This window comes from Lynx rufus, unplaced genomic scaffold (assembly GCF_022079265.1).
Source record: "Lynx rufus isolate CCGP_SWC_20201006 ecotype Redwood Valley unplaced genomic scaffold, mLynRuf1.p SCAF_1, whole genome shotgun sequence".
NCBI classification, from domain to species: Eukaryota; Metazoa; Chordata; class Mammalia; order Carnivora; family Felidae; genus Lynx; species Lynx rufus.
In genome coordinates this window covers 515,152-534,627 of record NW_025814823.1, presented here as the reverse complement: position 1 = coordinate 534,627, position 19,476 = coordinate 515,152, and the positions used below count along the sequence as shown (strand labels likewise).

The 19,476-nt window shown below is 39.2% G+C and overlaps 1 protein-coding gene across 1 annotated transcript in view; it reads left to right on the top strand.

Moving 5' to 3' along the window:
- The window catches only part of CENPJ (centromere protein J), a 48,611-nt gene that overhangs the window by 21,365 nt on the left and 7,770 nt on the right, over positions 1-19,476 (top strand). Inside the window, exons 8-10 of the mRNA XM_047077379.1 lie at positions 3,661-3,826; positions 7,203-7,445; positions 11,182-11,266. Of these exons, the coding sequence (XP_046933335.1) occupies positions 3,661-3,826; positions 7,203-7,445; positions 11,182-11,266 (494 nt within the window). The remainder of the gene's footprint in view (positions 1-3,660; positions 3,827-7,202; positions 7,446-11,181; positions 11,267-19,476) is intronic.

The window sequence follows — 19,476 nt, the reverse complement described above, 5'->3', positions numbered from 1 at the left end:
ACAGGTGGAGGACTTGAGGTCTGAGGACCCCGAAGCCATTGTGAGGGTGAATGCTGTTTGGTTGTGGTAACTGGGGCTCCTGGGTAGATCGGCTTGGGGAAGACCCTTTCCTATGCTTTGATATTAATGAATGTGAATGTCTCTTGGTGACTGGGGAGGTTCTTTGTTTGGTAAGTGGAGAATGGGAGAACCCACACTTTGGTGGTGGAGATGGCAATGCCCTTTGTTTAGGAGGGGGAGGGGGAGAAGCCGTTCTTCTTTTTGGAGGTGGAGGAGAGTATCTCCTTTGTATTGGAGGAGAGTATCTTCTTGGGGAAGGTGAGGGCCGACGGGGAGGGGTGGGGTAGGAGAAGTGTGTTGCTGGCAATCCTTGGCATTTCTTGGCTCACAGCTAAACATTTGGGTTGTTTCTACCTTTTGATTATTGTGAATAATGCTACTAACATTGGTGTACAAATATCTGTTCAGGTCTCTGTTTTTAGTTCTTTGGGGTATATACCCAGGGTTGGAATTGCTAGATCATATGGTAATTCTATACTTAATTTTTTGAAGAACTTCCAAACTTTTATACAGCGGCTGCACCAGTTTGCATCACATTAATTGATTTGATATGTTGAGCCAGCCTTATGTTCCAGGGATGAATCCCACTAGGTCATGGTGTAAATCCTTTTAGTGTGCTGTTGGATTTGGTTTGCTAGTGTTTATTGAGGATTTTTACATCTTATATTCATCAGGGATATTGGCCTGTAGTTTTCTTGTGGTGTCACTGTCTGACTTTGGCATCCAAGTGATACTACCCTCATAATTAAAATGAGTTTGGCAGTGTTTCTTCCCTTTTTTTGGAAGAAGTTCAGGAAGGATTGGTATTAAGTATTTTTTGAATGTTTGCAGGAATTTACCTGGGAAGCCATCTGGTCCTGAACTTTTCTTTCTTGGGAGGTTTTTGATTTCTGATTCAATCTCCTTATTATGGGTCTCTTCAGCCTTTCTGTTTCTTCTAGATTCAGTTTTGTAGGTTGTATGTTTCTAGGAATTTGTCTGTTTCTTCTAGATTATCCAGATTTGGGGATATAATTGTTCATAATGTGATCCTTTTTATTTCTGGGGCATCTATTGCAACATGTCCTCTTTCATTTATGATTTTATTCGAGTCTTCTGTCTTTCTTAGTCTTCTAAGGGGTTGTTGATTTTGCTTGTTTTTTCTTTCTGAGACTTCCATAATGAGCATATTGGTTCTTTTGTAGTGCTCCATAGATCCCATGGGCTTTCTTCACTCTTTTTCATTATTTTTCTTTTTTCTCCTCTGACTGGCTAACCTCAAATTATCTGTTTTTGAGTTCACAGATTCTTTCTTCTGCTTAAGTCTGCTGTTGAAGTTCTCTATTGTATTTTACACTTTATTCATGTATTCTTTAGCTCCAGAATTTCTGTTTTTGTATTATTTATTTTATTTATTTTTAAGTAATCTCTACATCCCCTGTGGGGCTTGAACTCGTGACCCTGAGATCAAGAGTTACATGGTCTTCTGACTGAGCCAGCCAGTTTTATTTATTTATTTATTTTATTTATTTATTTAGTTTTAAGTAACTATAGTTTTGGGTTTTTTTTAACGATTTCTGTCTCTTTGTTGAACTTGTTGTTTGTTTTTTTTCCCCAGGTATTATTTTCCTGATTTTGTGGAGTTGTTTATCTGTGTTCTCTTTTTTTTTTTTGTTAAAAAAATTATTTTTTAATGTTTATTTTTGAAAGAAAGACATGGCACGAGTGGGGGAGGGGCAGAGAGAGAGGGAGACACAGAATCCAAAGCAAGCTCCAGGTTCTGAGCTGTCAGCACAGAGCCCGACGTGGGGCTTGAACTCACGAACCATGAGATCCTGACCTGAGCCCGAAGTCAGACGCTCAACCCACTGAGCCACCCAGGTGCCCTTATCTGTGTTCTCTTGTAGTTTACTCTTTAAACAATTATTTTGAATTCTTTGTCAGTTCCTAGATCTGCATTTCTTTGGGATTGGTTACTGGAGCCTTATTAATTTACTAGTTTCCTTTGGTGGTGTCACATTTGCCTAATTCTTGTGTTGACATTTTTGCATTTGAAAGGCCAAAAAGCTCTTTTTGTCTTAACAGACCAGTTTTGGCAGGTAAAGACCTTCTCTTGCTGGATGCCTGGACTGATGGTCTGCCTCCAGGATCATAATCGAGTGGGGTTGTAGTAGGCAGTGCCTACTGCCGAGTCCACAGTGTCCTTAATTGGCAGGTCTGTGAACAGGGACATGACGGATGTGGTTCCTACCAGATCCTCAGTTGCACAGGACTGCTCTAGGACCAGAGTCCAGCAGGGCTGAAGCTACATCATGAGGCTGCTTTCAGGTCCACTGTTGAGTGTGCAGACAGTGGGTCTGTTACCAGGAGTGAGAATGGGTGTGGCTCCTACAGGTTTTGAGCAGCTTCCTGCTAGGCTCCTCAGTCCTCCTGCTGGGTCCCTGGGTGAGCAGGACTGACTCCAGTACCACAACAGAGCAGGGCCGGAGCCAGGTTACAGGACTGTTTCTGATTTTATAGTCACGACTGAGGTCTGTGGGCCTGTTACCAGGGACACAGTTGGGTGTGGCTCCTCCTGGGTCCTTTGGCAGATGGGGCTGGAGCCGAGCCTCCAGACAGACTGGGCTGTTTAGGCCTGTAGCTAGGACCACGTTTGGTAAGCCTGCCACTGGGCCATGGGACTGTCTTCTCAAAGTGGCTGTCCTCAGCCTTAGGCTTCACTGGGGTTTCTCAACCTCCTACCTGGATCCTAGAGCTCTCACAAAAGCAGTTTTATCTGTGGTTGGCTGTCAGATTGTTGTTTGTGTAGGGAGATGTGAGCTGGGGACGTCCTATTCCACTATCTGGCCGGCGTCACTCTCCATATGTTCTTAACAGAGCCTCAGAACGAACCTGGGTTATGACAGTTTCTCTGATCGGCATTCTCCTAAGCTAAACACCAAAGTCCCCACACTGGTCTATAAGACCTGAATTCATCTGGGCCCTCTGTTTTGTTTGTTTTTTGACACTTTTTCCTGCTGTTCTGTCTCTTGTTCGCTCTGTTTTAGCTACCCTGGCCTCCTAGCTGATCTTTGAACACATCAGGCATATTCCTACCTCTGGGCTTTTTGCCTGTGGTGTTTCCTCTTCCCGAGCTGTTTTGTCTATATATCATCGTGGCTGTTCTCTCGGTCCCTTCAGATTTTACTTCAAATATTATCTCAGCAAGATGACCCCATCCATAATTTCAGTCTCCTTGCTATTTCCTACACTCTTTCCTTGCATTATTTTTCCCCTTAACACTTTTCTAATGTGCCATATATTTTATCTCGTTTATTATTATGTCTCCCCCATTAGAATGAGAAGCTTCATGGGAATAAGGATGTTTGTTTTTTTTCACTGTGGTTTCTCCAGTACCTAGGGTAGTGCTTGATTCATAGCAAATGCTCAATGAATATTTATTGGGGGAATGCTTCATGGAATTAATTGACAGCTGTTTCAGTACGATGGATGGAAGATGGATTCACTAAGACCAGCAGTTCCTACATTCCTAGGCTGTCCCTGGTGTTCCGTTTTGTACCACATGTGGATTACTCCATTAAGATGGTCCCTTTAGATGATAACACGGTTTGGTCATTTTAGGAGAGAAATTACAGACTTTGAACAACAGAAAGCAAAAGAATTGACTCGGATAGAAGAGTTTAAAAAGGAGGAAATGAGGAAGCTACAAAAGGAACGGAAAGTTTTTGAAAAGTATACTACAGTTGCAAGAACTTTTCCAGATAAAAAAGAACGTGAAGAAATACAGGTATGCCAGTTCTTTACGTTATACTTATATAAGTTAGTAAGGATGACAGTCTAGTAAGGATCTCAGAGTTATATGATGTGTCAAAGAGAAATTGGGTATCAATTTATTGATCATTCATTGACTCAACAAATAATCTGAGATACTACATGAAGAACATTTTTTGTAGTTTTGGCTTTTAGAGTGAAATATATCAGTTGTTTTCTTACCAAAGTCTTCCAAAAAAAAAAAAAAAAAAAAAGACTACAATAACGGCATCGGTGAATTAATAAGCCAAGAGTTGGAAATTCACCAGTGTCATGTTGCATTGACCTGTTTAATGTCCCACATACCAAATGCTGTTAATTCTGTTCATTTATATGAATTGAAGCCCTCTGTACTAACTGTAAATCTTGCACTCTTCCTTTGGGTAGAGCACTTGCTCACCAATCTTTCCCAGCACTACATTTGTATGTTTTTCTCTAATAGTTAACGTTTCTCTTTCACTTACTGGTTTGACTTTCTGGTCTTGTAGTAAAAATCTGTTTTAGTTAGCTTGTCTTTGATGTTTCTCATAGCTTTCGGGCCTCTTTTCCCCCAGTTATTAATACTTGCAAACTCTTAACTATTTATTTATTTTTGAAAAGCCAAAAAGTTTTCTTCTGTATATTACTGTCCAATTTTCCCAGCACTGTTTGTTGTTTTTTTTCCATTGGATATTCTGTCCTGCTTTCTCAAAGATTAGTTGGCCATACGTTTGGGGGTCCATTTCTGGGTTCTCTATTCTGTTCCATTGATCTATATGTCTGTTTTTGTGCCAGTACCATACTGTCTTGATGACTACAGCTTTGTAATACAGCTTGAAGTCCAGAATTGTGATGCCTCCCACTTTGCTTTTCTTTTTCAGGATTGCTTTGGCTATTTGGGGTCTTTTGTATCTCCATACAAATTTTAGGATTATTTGTTCTAGTTCTGTGAAAAATTCTGGTAGTATTTTGATAGGGGTTGCATTGAATGTGTAGGTTGCTTTGGGTAGTATAGACATTTTAACAATGTTTGTTATTCCAATCCATGAGGATGGAATGTTCTTCCACTTCTTTGTGTTGTCTTTAACTTCTTTCATAAGTGTTCTGTAGTTTTCAAATCTTTGATTAGGTTTATTCTTAGGTATCTTACAGTTTTTGGTGCTATTGCAAATGGGATCGCTTCCTTGATTTCTTTTTCTTCTCCTTCATTATTGGTGTATAAAAAGGCAACAGATTTCTGTATGTTGATTTTTATATCCTGTTACTTTGCAGAATTCATGTATTCGTTCTGGCAATTTTTTGGTGGAGTATTTCGGGTTTTCTACATAGAGTAACATGTTGTCTGCGAATAATGATTGTTTGACTTCTTCCTTGTTGATTTGGATGCCTTTTGTTTCTTTTCGTTGTTTGATTGCTGAGACTAAGACTTCCAGTACTGTGTTTAAATAGAAATGGTGAGAGTGGACATCCCCGTCTTGTTCCTGACTGTAGAGGCAAAGCTCTCAGTTTTTCCCCATTGAGGAGGATATTAGCTGTGGGTCTTTCGTATATGGCCTTTATGATTTTGAGGTATGTTCCCTCTATTCCTACTTTGTTGAGTGTTTTTGTTAAGAATGGGTCCTTTATTCTGTCAAATGCTTTTTGTGCATCAATTGAGAGGATCATATGGCTCTTGTACTTTTCTTTTATTAATGTGGTGTATCATGGTGATGGATTTGTGAATACTGAACCACCCCTACAGCCCAGGAATAAATGCCACTTCATCGTGGTGAATAATTCTTTTAATGTACTGTTGGATTAGATTTGCTAATATCTAGTTGAGAATTTTTACATCCAGATTCATCAGGGATGTTGGCCTGTAATTCTCCTTTTTAGTGCGGTCTTGGTCTGGTTTTGGAATCAGGTAATGCTGGCCTCATAGATTGAGTTTAGAAGTTTTCCTTCCATTTCTGTTTTGTGGAACAGTTTGACGAGAATATATATTAACTTTTCTTTAAATGTCTGGTAGAATTCCCTTGGGAAGCCATGTGGCCCAGGACTACTCTTGTTTGTTAGGAGATTTTTGATTACTGTTTCAATTTCTTTGCTGGTTATAGGTCTGCTCACATTTTCTATTTCTTCCTGTTTCAGTTTTGGTAGTTTGTATGTTTCTAGGAATTTGTCCATTTCTTCTAGATTGCCCAGTTTTTGGCATATAATTTTTCATAATATTCTCTTACAGTTGTCTGTATTTCTGTGGTGTTGTTTGTGATCTGTTTCATTCATGATTTTATTTGTTTTGGTCCTTTCTCTTTTCCTTTTGATAAGTCTGCCTAGGGGTTTATCAATTTTATTAATTCTTTCAAAGAACCAGCTCTTAGTTTCATTGATCTGTTCTGCTGGGTTTTGTTGTTTTAATATCATTTATTTCTGCTCTATTCTTTATTATTTCCCATCTTCTGCTGGCTTTAGACTTTATTTGCTGCTCCTTTTCTAGATCCTTTAGGTGTAGGGTTAGGTCATGTATTTGAGACTTTTCTTGCTTCTTGAGGTAGGCCTGGATTGCAATATACTTTTCTCTTAGGACTGCCATTGCTGCATCCCAAAGGTTTTGGACTGTCATGTTTTCATTTTCATTTGCTGCCATGTACTTTTTTATTTCATGCGTATTAATGAGCTCCTTAGGGCTCCTCACTGCCTTCAGGTGAGTTCTCAGGTGGTGGGCAAGGAGATCTTGCTTCTGCTCATGCTCCTTGCCTCAGCTTTCAGGCACTCCCCATATCATGCACCCACATAAGCCATGTAGGTGATGAATTTTTCCTTAGTTTTGACATTGGTCTTGATTTTTATTTGTACAGTTGCAAATTGCTTCTAGACATTTCTAGGAGTTTCTTCACAAATGTCATTTAGTCCATCTGAAACAGATCAGTTTCTTAAAACCCATTTCTTCTAATGAATCTGAAACAGAATCTGCTTTCAGGGCTGGTGGTTTTGACTTTGAATGTTTTATTCATCCCTTTACCTCAGCTCTTCATTCAATTAGTCATGATTCCTGTTAATTTTTTCTTTACCAGATAATCTCCCATTTGTCTTTCTTTCTATTTCAATTAATAGCTTAGTGTAGACCTTTATTACCTCATGGCAGTGTTATTGCAGTGAACTCCTTAGTAGTGCCTGCCTTCTTCTGGAATCAGTTTTGTTGATGGTATGAGTGAGTCTTTACCCTGAACTCCTTTCCCTTTTCATGAAAAACTTGATGTTTTTGAAATGTGATTGACCAAGCCTTCCCTTTTCTGCTGCCTGTGCTACGCAGCACTTATGTTTTGATGATGTATCTCTTTTCTTCTGTTGCGTTATTCTAGTAATTTTTTGTTGTTGTTGTTTTGTTTTGAGAGGCTTTGAAACAGCAGATAGCAGATTTACAGGAAGATTTGAAAAGAAAGGAAGCAAAATGGTCAAGCACACATGGCCGTCTTAGAAGCCAAATAGAAATGTTGGTCAGAGAGAACACAGACCTCAGGGAAGAAATAAAAGTGATGGAAAGATTCCGATTAGACGCCTGGAAGAAAGCAGAAGCTACAGAGAGCAACATAAGGATGGGTCCGTGTGTGACTGCCACAAGAAAAGATGGATCCGTGGTAGGTTTGGAGCCAGTTTCGTCAAGTCAGGGAGATATTAAATATTTGAGCCCTCAAATTTATAGAGCTGGAGCAGAGGAAGTGGGGAGAATGGTAGGGGATGTGATCAGAGATGTGATAGAGGGAGGTGGGACAGAGTTCATTAGGCCTTAGTTGATTCCTGTAAGCCCTTGGGTGTTTCCTCTGAGTGAGAAGTGGAGCTATGGAGGGCTATGGTTGAAGAGGGGGCCTGATCCTTTATTTTAGTAAGGTCACTCTGTCTGCTGTTGACTGTAGACTGAATGGGGAGGAGAAGGTTATAGGCATGATTGGGAATGCCAGTTAGGAGATTGTTACTGTTATTCACACCACAGATGAGAGGGGCTTTAGACTGGAAGAGCAGCAGTGGAGGGCTGAGAAGTGTATAGGATTTGTTGATAAGCTGGATATTGGATGTGACAGCAAGGAAGGAGTCAAGAATGGCTTCCAGTAGGGTTCCTGGGTGGCTCAGTTGGTTCAGCATCCGACTTTTGGTTTTGGCTCAGGTCATGATCTCACAGTTTCGTGAGTTCTAACCCTGCATCAGGCTCTCTGCTGACAATGCAAAGCCTGCTTAGGATTCTCTTTCTCTCTCTCTGCCCCTCACCCGCTCATGCGGTCTCTTTCTCTCTCAAAAATAAATAAACTTTAAAAAAAATGGCTTCCAAGTGTAGTGTAGTGATTTGGCATAATAGAGTTTCCGTTTATTGTAAGAGACCACAAGAAAAGAGCATGTATTTCTTGGGAGCGTGGATATTAGGATCTCAGGTTTAGGTGGGTAAATTTGAAATGCCTATTAGCCCTCAGGTTGAGATATTGTCTGGGAAGTTATGTACATAGCAGGAGAAGGTCAGATTGGAGCTAAAAGTTTAGGGGTCATCAGGATGTGTGGTAAAGCTTTGGGCTGGCGGAGTTCACCAAAGCTAAAAGTGTGGGTAGTAAAGAGATCCACGTACTGAGCCAGAGTGTGAGAAGATGGGGGGAGGAAAATTGACAACCAGAGGATGGAGTTAAGGAAGCCAGTGTGGTGTCCTGAGAGCCAAGTAAAGAAAGTACTTCCCAGAGGAGAGAGTGGCCAGCGATGTCAAAGGTTGCTGCTAAGTTAGATGAGGGCTGAAAATTGGTCATTGGATTTACCACGTAGGAATGTGTTGAAAGTAAAAGCCTGACTAGATAAGAGAGAATGAGAAGTTTCAGACAGAGAATAAGAACTTTCTGGAGAGATTTTGCAGTGAATGGAAAGAGAAGGGGTAGTGGCTGTAGGAAAGGTTGTTTTGTTTTTGTTTTTGTTTTGTTTGTTTTAATGGGAAAAGTAACAAGTGTTTCTGTATTGACAGAATTGATTCAGTAAAGAGGAAAATGCCGATGCAGGAGAAGGTGGGAAGAAATTGTTGGAGCAATGTTCATAAATGAGAGAAGGGGGGATTTAGGGAATGAAGGGAGGGTCTGGCCTTGGCCAGGAGCATGGACAGCATGTGCCTGGTAGCAGAAGGTTGAAGGTGTGGAACCCAGGCTCAATGTGTGGTACCTGTTGGTAGGAAGCTCCCTCCTAATGTTAGTATTGTCAGTGAAGTGAAAGCTTGGTCGTCAGCTGAGAGTGAAGATGTAGGAGGTTTGGGGAGATGAGAGAAGGAGAGTGAAAGGCAAAGGAACTAGGGAAGTGTAGTCTGGTTCCTGGACTGCTTTGGGAGCCTATGTAGGTTAGAGATCATATACTTCAGGTGAGAGTTTGCATTATTTTCTTGTTCAGCATTTTGGTTGTAAGGTGGTGGAGAGTTATATTTTAGAAGAGGTGTGGTTATCCAGGTGAATACCACAAAGTGAGTGAGGGCATGGAGGCAACAGTATATGCAACCAGAGTCACTGCGATGAAACTTGGTTTAAGCTGCATAAGACCATAAGGTTTTGAGGGACATAGAAAATCTACATGGATTAATGAATTGTAGGACCCTGTACAGTTGATGGAGTTAGGGTGTTAGAGGAATGAGCTAGATATAGCAGTCTGAAGAAAGTGGGGTTCTCCCCACCTCCCCAAACGTTTTATTATAACAGCTTCCCCAAATAGAGACATTTGAAAGAACAATAGGATGACCACCTGAAGAGTCACCTAGATTCAATCACTGTTAATATTTAACCACTTGTGTGTATGTGTTTTGCTGTACCATGTGAAGCTAATTGCAGAAATCGTGGCATCTTACCCCTGAATACTATAGCATTTTATTAAATGGCATTGGCTTTTTCAGTAGACCAGGGTAATTATTTTGTAGAATTCCCCACATTCTGGATTCAAAGGCTTTGAAAATGAGATGTTTGCAGTTATTGGTAATTGCACATATTGATAATGACCAGTTGTAGAGTTTGTCCATTGGTGTCCATGGCTGAGGGAGGATAGAGTAGGTTGGGAAACTGAAGCTAAGGCAGTGGAGTTATCTCCTGGCAAGGTGAGTACGTGTTGGGTGAGTTGTGGACATGAGACACAGAACTAGGACAGGGGTGGTTAGGCAGGAGAGAGATTTGGTTGGAATCAGTGATGGGGAGCAAGGAAGACCTACCTGTACCCTGCCTCTAAACCTAGGGGTGCAAATTCTGAGGGTGAGAAATTTCCATCCCTAGAAGGAGGCAGTGGTGAGCCATCTTAGTAAGGAGCTAGGGCTCAAAGTGGAGCAAGATGGTTGGGAAGTGTTCACAGGAGAGGTAGAGATAAGGGGGTTTTGCTGATGTTGAGGAGTAACTAACTGCCCTCTTCTCTGGCTAATCTGGCAACAGTTACAGAAGACTTTCATTTTATGTTGTCTGTTATGCCCTCACTTGAAGAATGAATATACAGTTGACCCTTGAGCAACATGGGTTTGAGCTGTGTGGGTCCACTTGCACACAGTTTTTCAATAAATACGGTACAGCACTGTAAATATATTTTCTCTTCCGTACAATTTTTTTTCATTTTTTAAATTTAAAAAAAGTTTTATTTATTTTAAACATTTTATATATTTTTGAGAGAGTGCAAGCAGGGGTGGGACAGAGAGAGAGGGGGACAACTGCCTTGACACCTGCGAGCCTGACGTGGGGCTTCAACTCATGAACCAGGAGATCATTACCTGAGCCGAAGTCGAAGGCTCAACCGACTGAGCCACTCAGGTGCCCCTGAGTGTATGACTTTCTTAATAACATTTTCTTTTCTCTAGCTAACTTTATTGTAAGAATACAATACATAGGGCACATGGGTGGCTCACTCAGTTAAGCGTCTGACTCTTAATCTCAGGGTTGAGTTCAAGCCCTGCACTGGGCTCCACACTGGGTGTGGTGCCTACTTAAAAAAAAAAAGAATATGGTGTATAATACATATGACATAAAAATATGTGCTAATGTGTTTATACTGTTAGTAAGGCTTCTCGTCAACAGTAGGCTATTAGTAGTCACATTTTGAGGTAGTCCAAAGTTGTACATGGATTTTCAACTGCTTCGGGGATCAGTGCCCCTAACCCCCACAGTGTTGTTCAGGGCCATCTGTTTTTCCAAAGGTGGTGTGTGTGTCTGTGTGTGTGTGTGTATAGTACATTCATAAATAATAGCTTGTTCACTCTGACCTGTAGTGATGATAAATGAAAACAACATAAACAAACGTAAGCCATTCTCCTTGCAAGCTGAGTTTTAGTTTCATTCATTGTACTAATATGTAGACAAGCACTAATTTTATATTCAAAATTATCTCATACTATAGAATTCATCAGTTCGATTACAAAAGAGTCAGATTTCTTCAGGAACCCAGGTAGAAAAATACAAGAAAAACCATTTGCCGACACAAGGTAAGAAGTTGCATGATATTTTTACAAAATATATTAGGAATTTAAAGAATAGAGAATTTACACCTAATATAAGAAGTAAAACATTGTAAAATATCATTGAAGCCCCTATGTATTCTCCCCAACTTACTTCCACCCTGACAACATTCCTTTGCTTGTTTTTCATTCTTTTACTACATTATGTCCATAAATCAATATAGTATTGTTTCTATGTATCCCTCTACAATTTGCTTTTTTCTCTCAATATTTTGATACCCACATTAATACATATAAAACTCTAGTTTGTTGATTTTAATAGCTATACAGATTCCATGTATATTTGCACAATTGAGTTTTCCTGTTGATGGACTTCATGTTTTCCCCCAGTGTGTCAATAGAATGAATAAGGCTGAAGAAAATATCTGTCATGTGAGTTTCTCCAGGATACATATCAAGAGTAGGATGCTGGGTCATACCAGGTTTGTGCTACTGGAGGAGATTTTCCCTTTGCTCTGCAAAGTGGCTTTGCCAGTTTTTTTTGCTGTCAGCAGAGTATGCTTTTTGTGCCTACCAACCCTTGACCTGGTTGGACTTTAAGACTGTGGCCACTCAGATGGGCATGAAATGGTGGGTTAGTGTAATTTTAATATGCATTTCTCTGATTCCTGGTAAGGTCATGTGAGCATCTTTTTGTGTATTTAATGGACATTTGGGTTTCCTCTTTTGTTTATTGCCTGTTCATTTCTTTTGCCCATTTAAAACTTTTTAGGGAGTGGCTTCTCTTTATTGAAGTTATTCTGCGTACCAATCCTTTCTCAGTTACAAACACTGCCACAATCTTTTCCCAGTCTGGGTTTAGCTTTCGGTTTGTGTTTTTTATATACATGTTTTTCCTTTTAATATGGAATTTATCCATCTTTTTTTATGACTTTAAGAAATCCTTCTCAATCCTTAGGTCACAAATATATATTTTCTCTCATTAACTTTTGTTTTCACAACTAGATTTTTAATTTACCAGGAATTTTTAGAAATTATTTTCATGAATTGAATTTATAAAAGTGGATGTAACATATGCAGCTTGATGGTTGTAAAGGAAATACTTGGATAAATACCAGCAAGATAAAGAGAGTAACAGCACCCCAGAGCTCTCACCTCCATGATCATATTACATTCCCTATCTGTGTAGTTTCTACTCTTATAAGTGCAGTCCTACAAAAATGCTTTTTGAACTTTCTGAATAGTTATGCTGTATAATACGTATTCTGTTGTCTTTTATTGCACATTGTTTTTGAGAGTCATGTTGATCTGCAACTCTAGTTCACTAATTTTCCTGCAAGGCAGTTTGAATGTTTATGAATATATTAAAATTAACCTGTTGATGGTCAAATTTTTTTTAAGTTTGGGATGTTAAACAATGATGCTGTGAACATTCGTAAACGTCTCTGGTTACATTCATTTCTCTAGGGCACATACTGCAATTACTGGGTAATCAGTAAGAATATCTTTAACACTCATAGATTTTGCCAAGACATTTTCCAAAATGATTTTACTGCCTAACCAGCAAAGTAATGTAAGTGCTTGCACTGCTCCACACCTTGTTGATACTTGGTATTGTTAGACTTCAATTTTTGCCAGTCTGGTATGGATGAAAACTATCTCATCATAGTTTTGATTTGCATTACTGGGATTACTAAATATGTTAAATACCATTGCCTATGTTTATTACCTATTTAGATTCCCTCTATGAGAAAAATTGATCAGGTCTTTTACTCATTCTGTGGTGTTGTCTTTTTCGTTATTGGTTTGTGGGGGGATTTCCCCTCCCTCCGTTGTAATCATTTAAGAGTTACACACATTGCAAATATCTTCTTCCAGTCTGTGGCCTGCCTTTTTACTCTTTATGATATCTTTTGGTGAGCTAAAACTGTTTTCCTTTTTTTAATTGAAAATGTATTTGACCTACAACATTGTATAAATTTAAGGTATATAATAATGTTGATATATGTATTTATATATTATGATTGCCAGTGTAGTGATAATTAATACCTCTATCATATCACATAATTATATCTTTAAAAAAAGTTTTTTAACGTTCATTTATTTATGAGAGAGCGTGAGCAGGGGAGGGGCAGAGAGAGAGGGAGACACAGAATCCATAGCAGGCTTTAGGCCCTGAGCTGTCAGCAAAGAGCCTGATGTGGGGCTAGAACCCACCAACCATGAGATCATGACCTGAGCCGAAGTTGGACGCTTAACCGACTGAGCCACCCAGGCACACCTAGTTATTATATCTTTTTGATGGTTGAAGAGTTTAAGATCTAGTTTCTTAGCCAAATTGTTCATTATAATACAATATTACCTATATTCACTATACTGTTCTAGGACTTATTTACTACTTGTTGCAAGTTTGTACCTTTAAACAACATCTCCCCTATCCACCAAACTCCCCCTCCCTGGTAACCGTGGTTTCACTCTTGTTTTACAAGTTTGGCTTCTTTAGATTCCACTTGTAAGTGATATCATACAATATTTGTCTGTCTCTGTCTGACTTACCTCACTTAGCATAATGTCCCTAAGGTCCATCCATGTTATTGCAAATAGCAGTATATCTTTCTTTCTCATGGCAAAATAATATTCTGTTGTGTATCTATATCACATCTTTATTCATACATTGAGGGGCACTTAGGTTGTTTCCATATCTTGGCTATTGTGAGTAATGCTGCAGTAAACATAGGCTTCAATATCCTGTTTTTATTTCCTTTGAGTATGTACTCAGAAGTGGCATTGCTGGATCATATGGTAGATCTATTTTTATTTTTTTGAGGAACTTCCATAGTGGATGAACCAGTTTATATGCCCACCAACAGTGCATAAGGATTTCCTTTTCTCCACATCCTTGCTAATACTTGTTACGTCTTGTCTTCTTGATGATAGCTTTTCTGGCAAGTGTGAAGTGATATCTTGTGGTTTTGATTTGCAGTTCCTAGATGATTAGTGAAGTTGAACATCTTTTCATGTACTGTTGTACGTCTTCTTTGGAAAAATGCTTATTTAATTCCTTTGCCCATTTTTCAGTTACATTATTTTGTTGTTGAGTTATATGAGTTTTTCTGTATTTTGGATATTAACTCTGCAAAAGTTTTCTCCCATTCTGTGTGTTGCCTTTTCATTTTGTCAATTGTTTCTTTTGTTGTGCAGAAGCTTTTGATTTTTGATTTGTTGATTTTTGCTTTTGTTGCTTGTGCTTATGATGTCATATCCAAGAAATCATTGCCAAGACCAATGTCAAGGGATTACTTCCGTGTTCTCCTCTAGAAGTTTTATGGTATCAGGTTTTATGTTTAAGTCTTTAATCCATTTCAAATTAATTTTATGAATGGTCTAAAAAGAGATCCAATTTTACTTTTCTGCATGTGTTCGGTTTTCACATCATTGGTTGAAGAGACTATCTTTCCTCGTTGAGTGTTCTTGGCTCCTTTGTTGAATATTAACTGATTGTATATGTGAGGGTTTAATTCTGGGCTTTCTGTTCTATTCCATGGGTCTGTGTGTCCTTTTTTATGCCAGTACCATACTGTTTTAATTACTCTAGTTTAGCAGTATAGTTTGAAACCAGCAATTGTGATGCCTCCAGCTTTGTTCTTTTTTCTTAGGATTGCTTTGGCTATTTGGGGTCTTTTGTGGTTCTATACAAATTTTAGCATTCTTTGTTTTGTGAAAAATGTCTTTGGTATTTTGATGGGGATTGCACTGAATCTGTAGATTGCTTTGGGTAGTATGAACATTTTAATTCTTCCCGGAAGTATAATGTATCTTTCCTTTTATTTGTGTCATCTTCAATTTCTTTTATCAGTCTTACAGTTTTCAGACTATAGGTCTTTCACCTCCTTGGATAAATTTATTCCTAGATATTTTATTCTTGTTGATGTAACATGGAATTGTTTTCTTAAATTTCTCTTTCTGATAGCTTGTTATTAGTGCATAGAAATTCAGCTGGTTTCTTTGTTAATTTTTGTATCCTATAACTTTACAACAACATTTATTCTAATAGATTTTTTGGTTGAGTCTTTAGGGTTTTCTATATTTAGTACGTCATCTGCAAATAGTGAAACTTTTGCTTCTAATTCAAATTGGATAAATTTGGATGCTTTTTATTTTTCTTGCCTAATGGCTGTGGCTAGGACTTCCAATTTTATGTTGAATAAAAGTGGTAAAAGTAGGCATCTTTGTCTTTTTCCTAATCTCCAAAGAAAAACTTTTAGCTTTTCACCACTGAGTGATAGTTATTTAATGTTCTTTTCCTTTAACCTTTATACTATAGTTAAGTGGTTAATATACCATCTTATTGTAGATTTGGAGTTTTCTGTATTTGATTATAAATTTTTCTTTCTTTTTTTTTTAATTTTTTTATTACGTTTCTTTATTTTTGAGAGGCAGAGAGACAGAGCATGAGCAGGGGAGGGGCAGAGGGAGAGAGGGAGGCACAGAATCGGAAGCAGGCTCCAGGCTCTGAGCTGTCAGCACAGAGCCCGATGTGGGGCTCGAACCCACGAACTCTGAGATCATGACCTGAGCTGAAGTCGGACGCCCCTGATTATAAACTTTTCATCTTTACCATTGTGTTGTTTGCTTTTACATGTTTTCATGATGCTGATTAGCATCTTTTTGTTTCAGCTTGAAGAGTTGTTTTCAGCATTTCTTGCACAGCAGGTGATTAAACTCCCTCTGCTTTTGTTTATCTGAGACAGCCTTTATTTCTCCTTCATATCTGAAGGATAATTTTCCTGCATATAATATTCTTGGCTGGCAATTTTTATCTTTCATCACTTTGAATATGTCATTCCACTGTCTCCAGGCCTGTAGAGTTTCTGCTGAGAAATCCACTGGTAGCCTCATTTGGTTTGTCTTGGGGTTTTTTTTTTTGGGGGGGGGGTGTATGTTACCTTTTTTTTTTTTTTTTCTTCTCCTGGCTGCCTTTAAGATTCTTCTTTGTGATTAATTTTTGACAGTTTCATTATAATGTATCTTGGAGAAGGTCTTGCATTAAGGTAATAGGGTGTCCTATTAGTTTCATGGACTTGTTTGTTCAAGTCCTTGCCCATGTTTGACAGGTTCTCAGCTATTATTTCTGTATTCTATTTTTTAAAATTTATTCATTTATTATTTCTGAGAGAGAGAGAGAGAGAGAGTGAGCAAGCACAAGTTGGGGAGGGCCACAGAGACAGGGAGACTCAGAATCTGAAGCAGGCTCCAGGCTCTGACCTGTAAGTACAGAGCCTGATGTGGGGTTTGAACTCACAAACAATGAGATCATGACCTGAGCCAAGATTGGATGCTTAACCAACTGAGCCACCCAGGCGCTCCTCAGCTATGATTTCTTTAAATAAACTCTCTGTCCCTTCTCTTCTTGTGGAACCCCAATTCTTCCAATATTTGGCTCTCTGGTGGAATCTCATAGCTCTTGTTGGCTTTCCTCACTCTTTCTTCATCTTAGTTCCTATGCCTCTTCTGTTGTTATTTCTATATTCCTGTCCTCCAAGTCACTTATTTTCTCTTCCATGTGTTCTGCTCTGCTACAGATGCTTTCTATTGCATCTTCATCTCATTTGTTGAATTCTTCAGGTCCAGAATTTGTTTGGTTTTTGTTTATAATTTCAGTCTGTTTTGTAAAGAACTCCTGTTCATTAATTTTATTCCATGACGTCATGGAATTGTCTTTGAGTTTTCTTGTAACTTGTTGAATTTCTTCACAAGAGCAATTTTGAATTCTTTATCAGATGCGGTATTTCATGCCTTTGAGTTTTGTTGCTAGAGACCTATTAGTTTCTTTTTGTGATGCCATGTTTCCTTAATTTTTTATACTGTTTGTAGCTATGGACTTCTGCTTTCCCATTTGAAATAGCAGATACCTTCTTAGTTTTTATGATTTCTTTGGTTTTTATAGTTCACCAGTCTAGCTGTTAGAAACCATTCTTCTGTATTCCAGAAGGTGGTAAAATGGCCCAAATTTGTAGTTATTCCCCTGCTCACCAACTGTGGCCTATTTTCTGAGCATGCTCCCTGTTTACTGAATCTTGCTCTTTGGTTGTAGTTGGGAGGGCACATAAGGAGCTGGTAGCAGAGTTAGGAGAGGTGTGGGTTTAGCACTTGGGCTTTGGGGGTGCCTGTGGGCCTGATGGAAGATCCTCGAGTGGGGTACTACCAGAGGCTTGTGGGTGGACTTCATGTTGAAGTGCTGAAGCAGACAGCAGGAACAACATTCCTGTAATGACCTTTGATATTCTAGTATGCTTCCTTCCCTTTCTCTTTCCTTCTCCAAGTCATGGGGGTCTCTCCTCAGAGATCTGGGTGCTGTTGGAGACAGATGTTTCTTTAGCCACAACCCATGTAACTGGCCTAGCTGGGCAGTCACTTGTTGCTTTTGCTTTGCTATCACTTCCTTTGGAGAGGTTGTTACTGCCACTGCCCAACAACTTAGCGTGCTGCGTCTCCCTGGGGAGGGGAGCAGCTCTGGCAAGTTCCTCCCTCTCTGCATCCAAACTCATCGCTGTCCTGTTCCAGTGGCATGTTGGAATCTCCCCTCAAGGTGGACTAGACTTCTGCAAATTCTCTTTTGTCTGTGGGTATCCACCAAGGTTTGTGCTCTCTGGGTTTCTTTTCCAGTCATGGTGAATGGGGACGGGGCAGGTTCACTAACTCCCTTGGATATGCATCCCTTACTGAGGTCCTATTTTTGGATGCCCAGGTGGGCAGGAAAGCTCCCAAATCCCTTGGTATGAGGTGCTGAGGTACTTTCATTTGGTTATAGATGTCTAATTAGTTGTTTAAAAAGGGAAGGAAAAAAAGGAATGACTTATACTGCCATGATGCTTGGTGGTACCTTACAGTTACCCACAATTCCCAAGATTCTTACTTAATGTTGAATTTCAGTTTTTTTACTTTACGGGTGGTGCCTCTTAAGTCTTCCCTATCTTGCGGTCATAAACCTATCCTCCTATATTGTCTATATCTAGCTATTCCAGCACTGTTTATTAAATAATTTAATCTGTCCCAACTTTTATAAGATATGTAATTTTATAAGGTATGTTTATACTCAAAGTAGTGAACACAGACTCAGGAGTCAGAGCTCCATGTCCTGCTCATGTGTCCTGGTCCTCTCAGTGGGTCTCTGCTTAGAGGCTTCCAGTTCTTGCTCATGAACAGCTTGAGAGAAGAATTAAGCTTCATAGGATTGAATCCTGGTTTGCTTTATTAGCTGACAACTTTGGTACGTTATTTAACCTCAGCCTCGTTTTCCTTACCTCTAAAATGGGGATATTAGTCTTTTCTATGGAGGATGGTTAAAACATTTAGGAGTGAGGTCCAACAGAGCTTACTTTGCACATGTAAGTAAGGTGCAGGCAATTGTTCTTCGTTTATCACATCAAAACAGAGCATTCCTCTCGTCCCCAGAACCATCTACCATCTACCCGTTTGCCCAAGCCAAAATGCACTCCCAGGGATCTCTAAACTAATCCTTCTGATGTTGATAGTTTCTGAATTGATTAATTAGGTTGAACCATATGAAACCCAGCTCGTTGGAACCTATCAGTGATTTAACACAGTGCAGTCAGAACATTTCTGTCTCCCTGGGTACTGCACAAGCCTTCTCAGATGCCCGCCAACTGCCTGAATGGACTCTGCTTCTGTTCTTTAGTGTGCTCTCTGTGTAGCATCCAGTGGCACGTACTTGAAACAAACTTGCAAATTTTGGGCATGGTTTTTTTGGTTTTTTTAATATGAAATTTATTGTCACATTGTTTTCCATACAACACCCAGTGCTCATCCCAACAGGTGCCCTCCTCAGTGCCCATCACCCACCCTCCCCTTGGGCATCATAGGAAAAAAATATGAGAATGTCAGTATATTTTTTAAAATTCACCTTAATTTGTTGTTGGTGAGTGTGTGTATATGTGTATACACTTATTCTATAACGTATGTATTACTAATATAGTATATGATTGGTGTGCTGGTCATAACCTAAACAGTTTAAAGCACAGCAATTAGGTCTGGATTTTAATACCCCGTTACTTTGTCAAGCAAAATTCGAGATGTATTCTTGGATGCCTCTATTATATCTACCCTACATCTAACCTCTAACTAAAGTCCTTGTGATTAGCTCCAAAATACCTTTGGATTCATCTGTTAGGTTAGTTGAGCACCTGTCTGTTCCTCCAGATTGTACATTCTCAGAA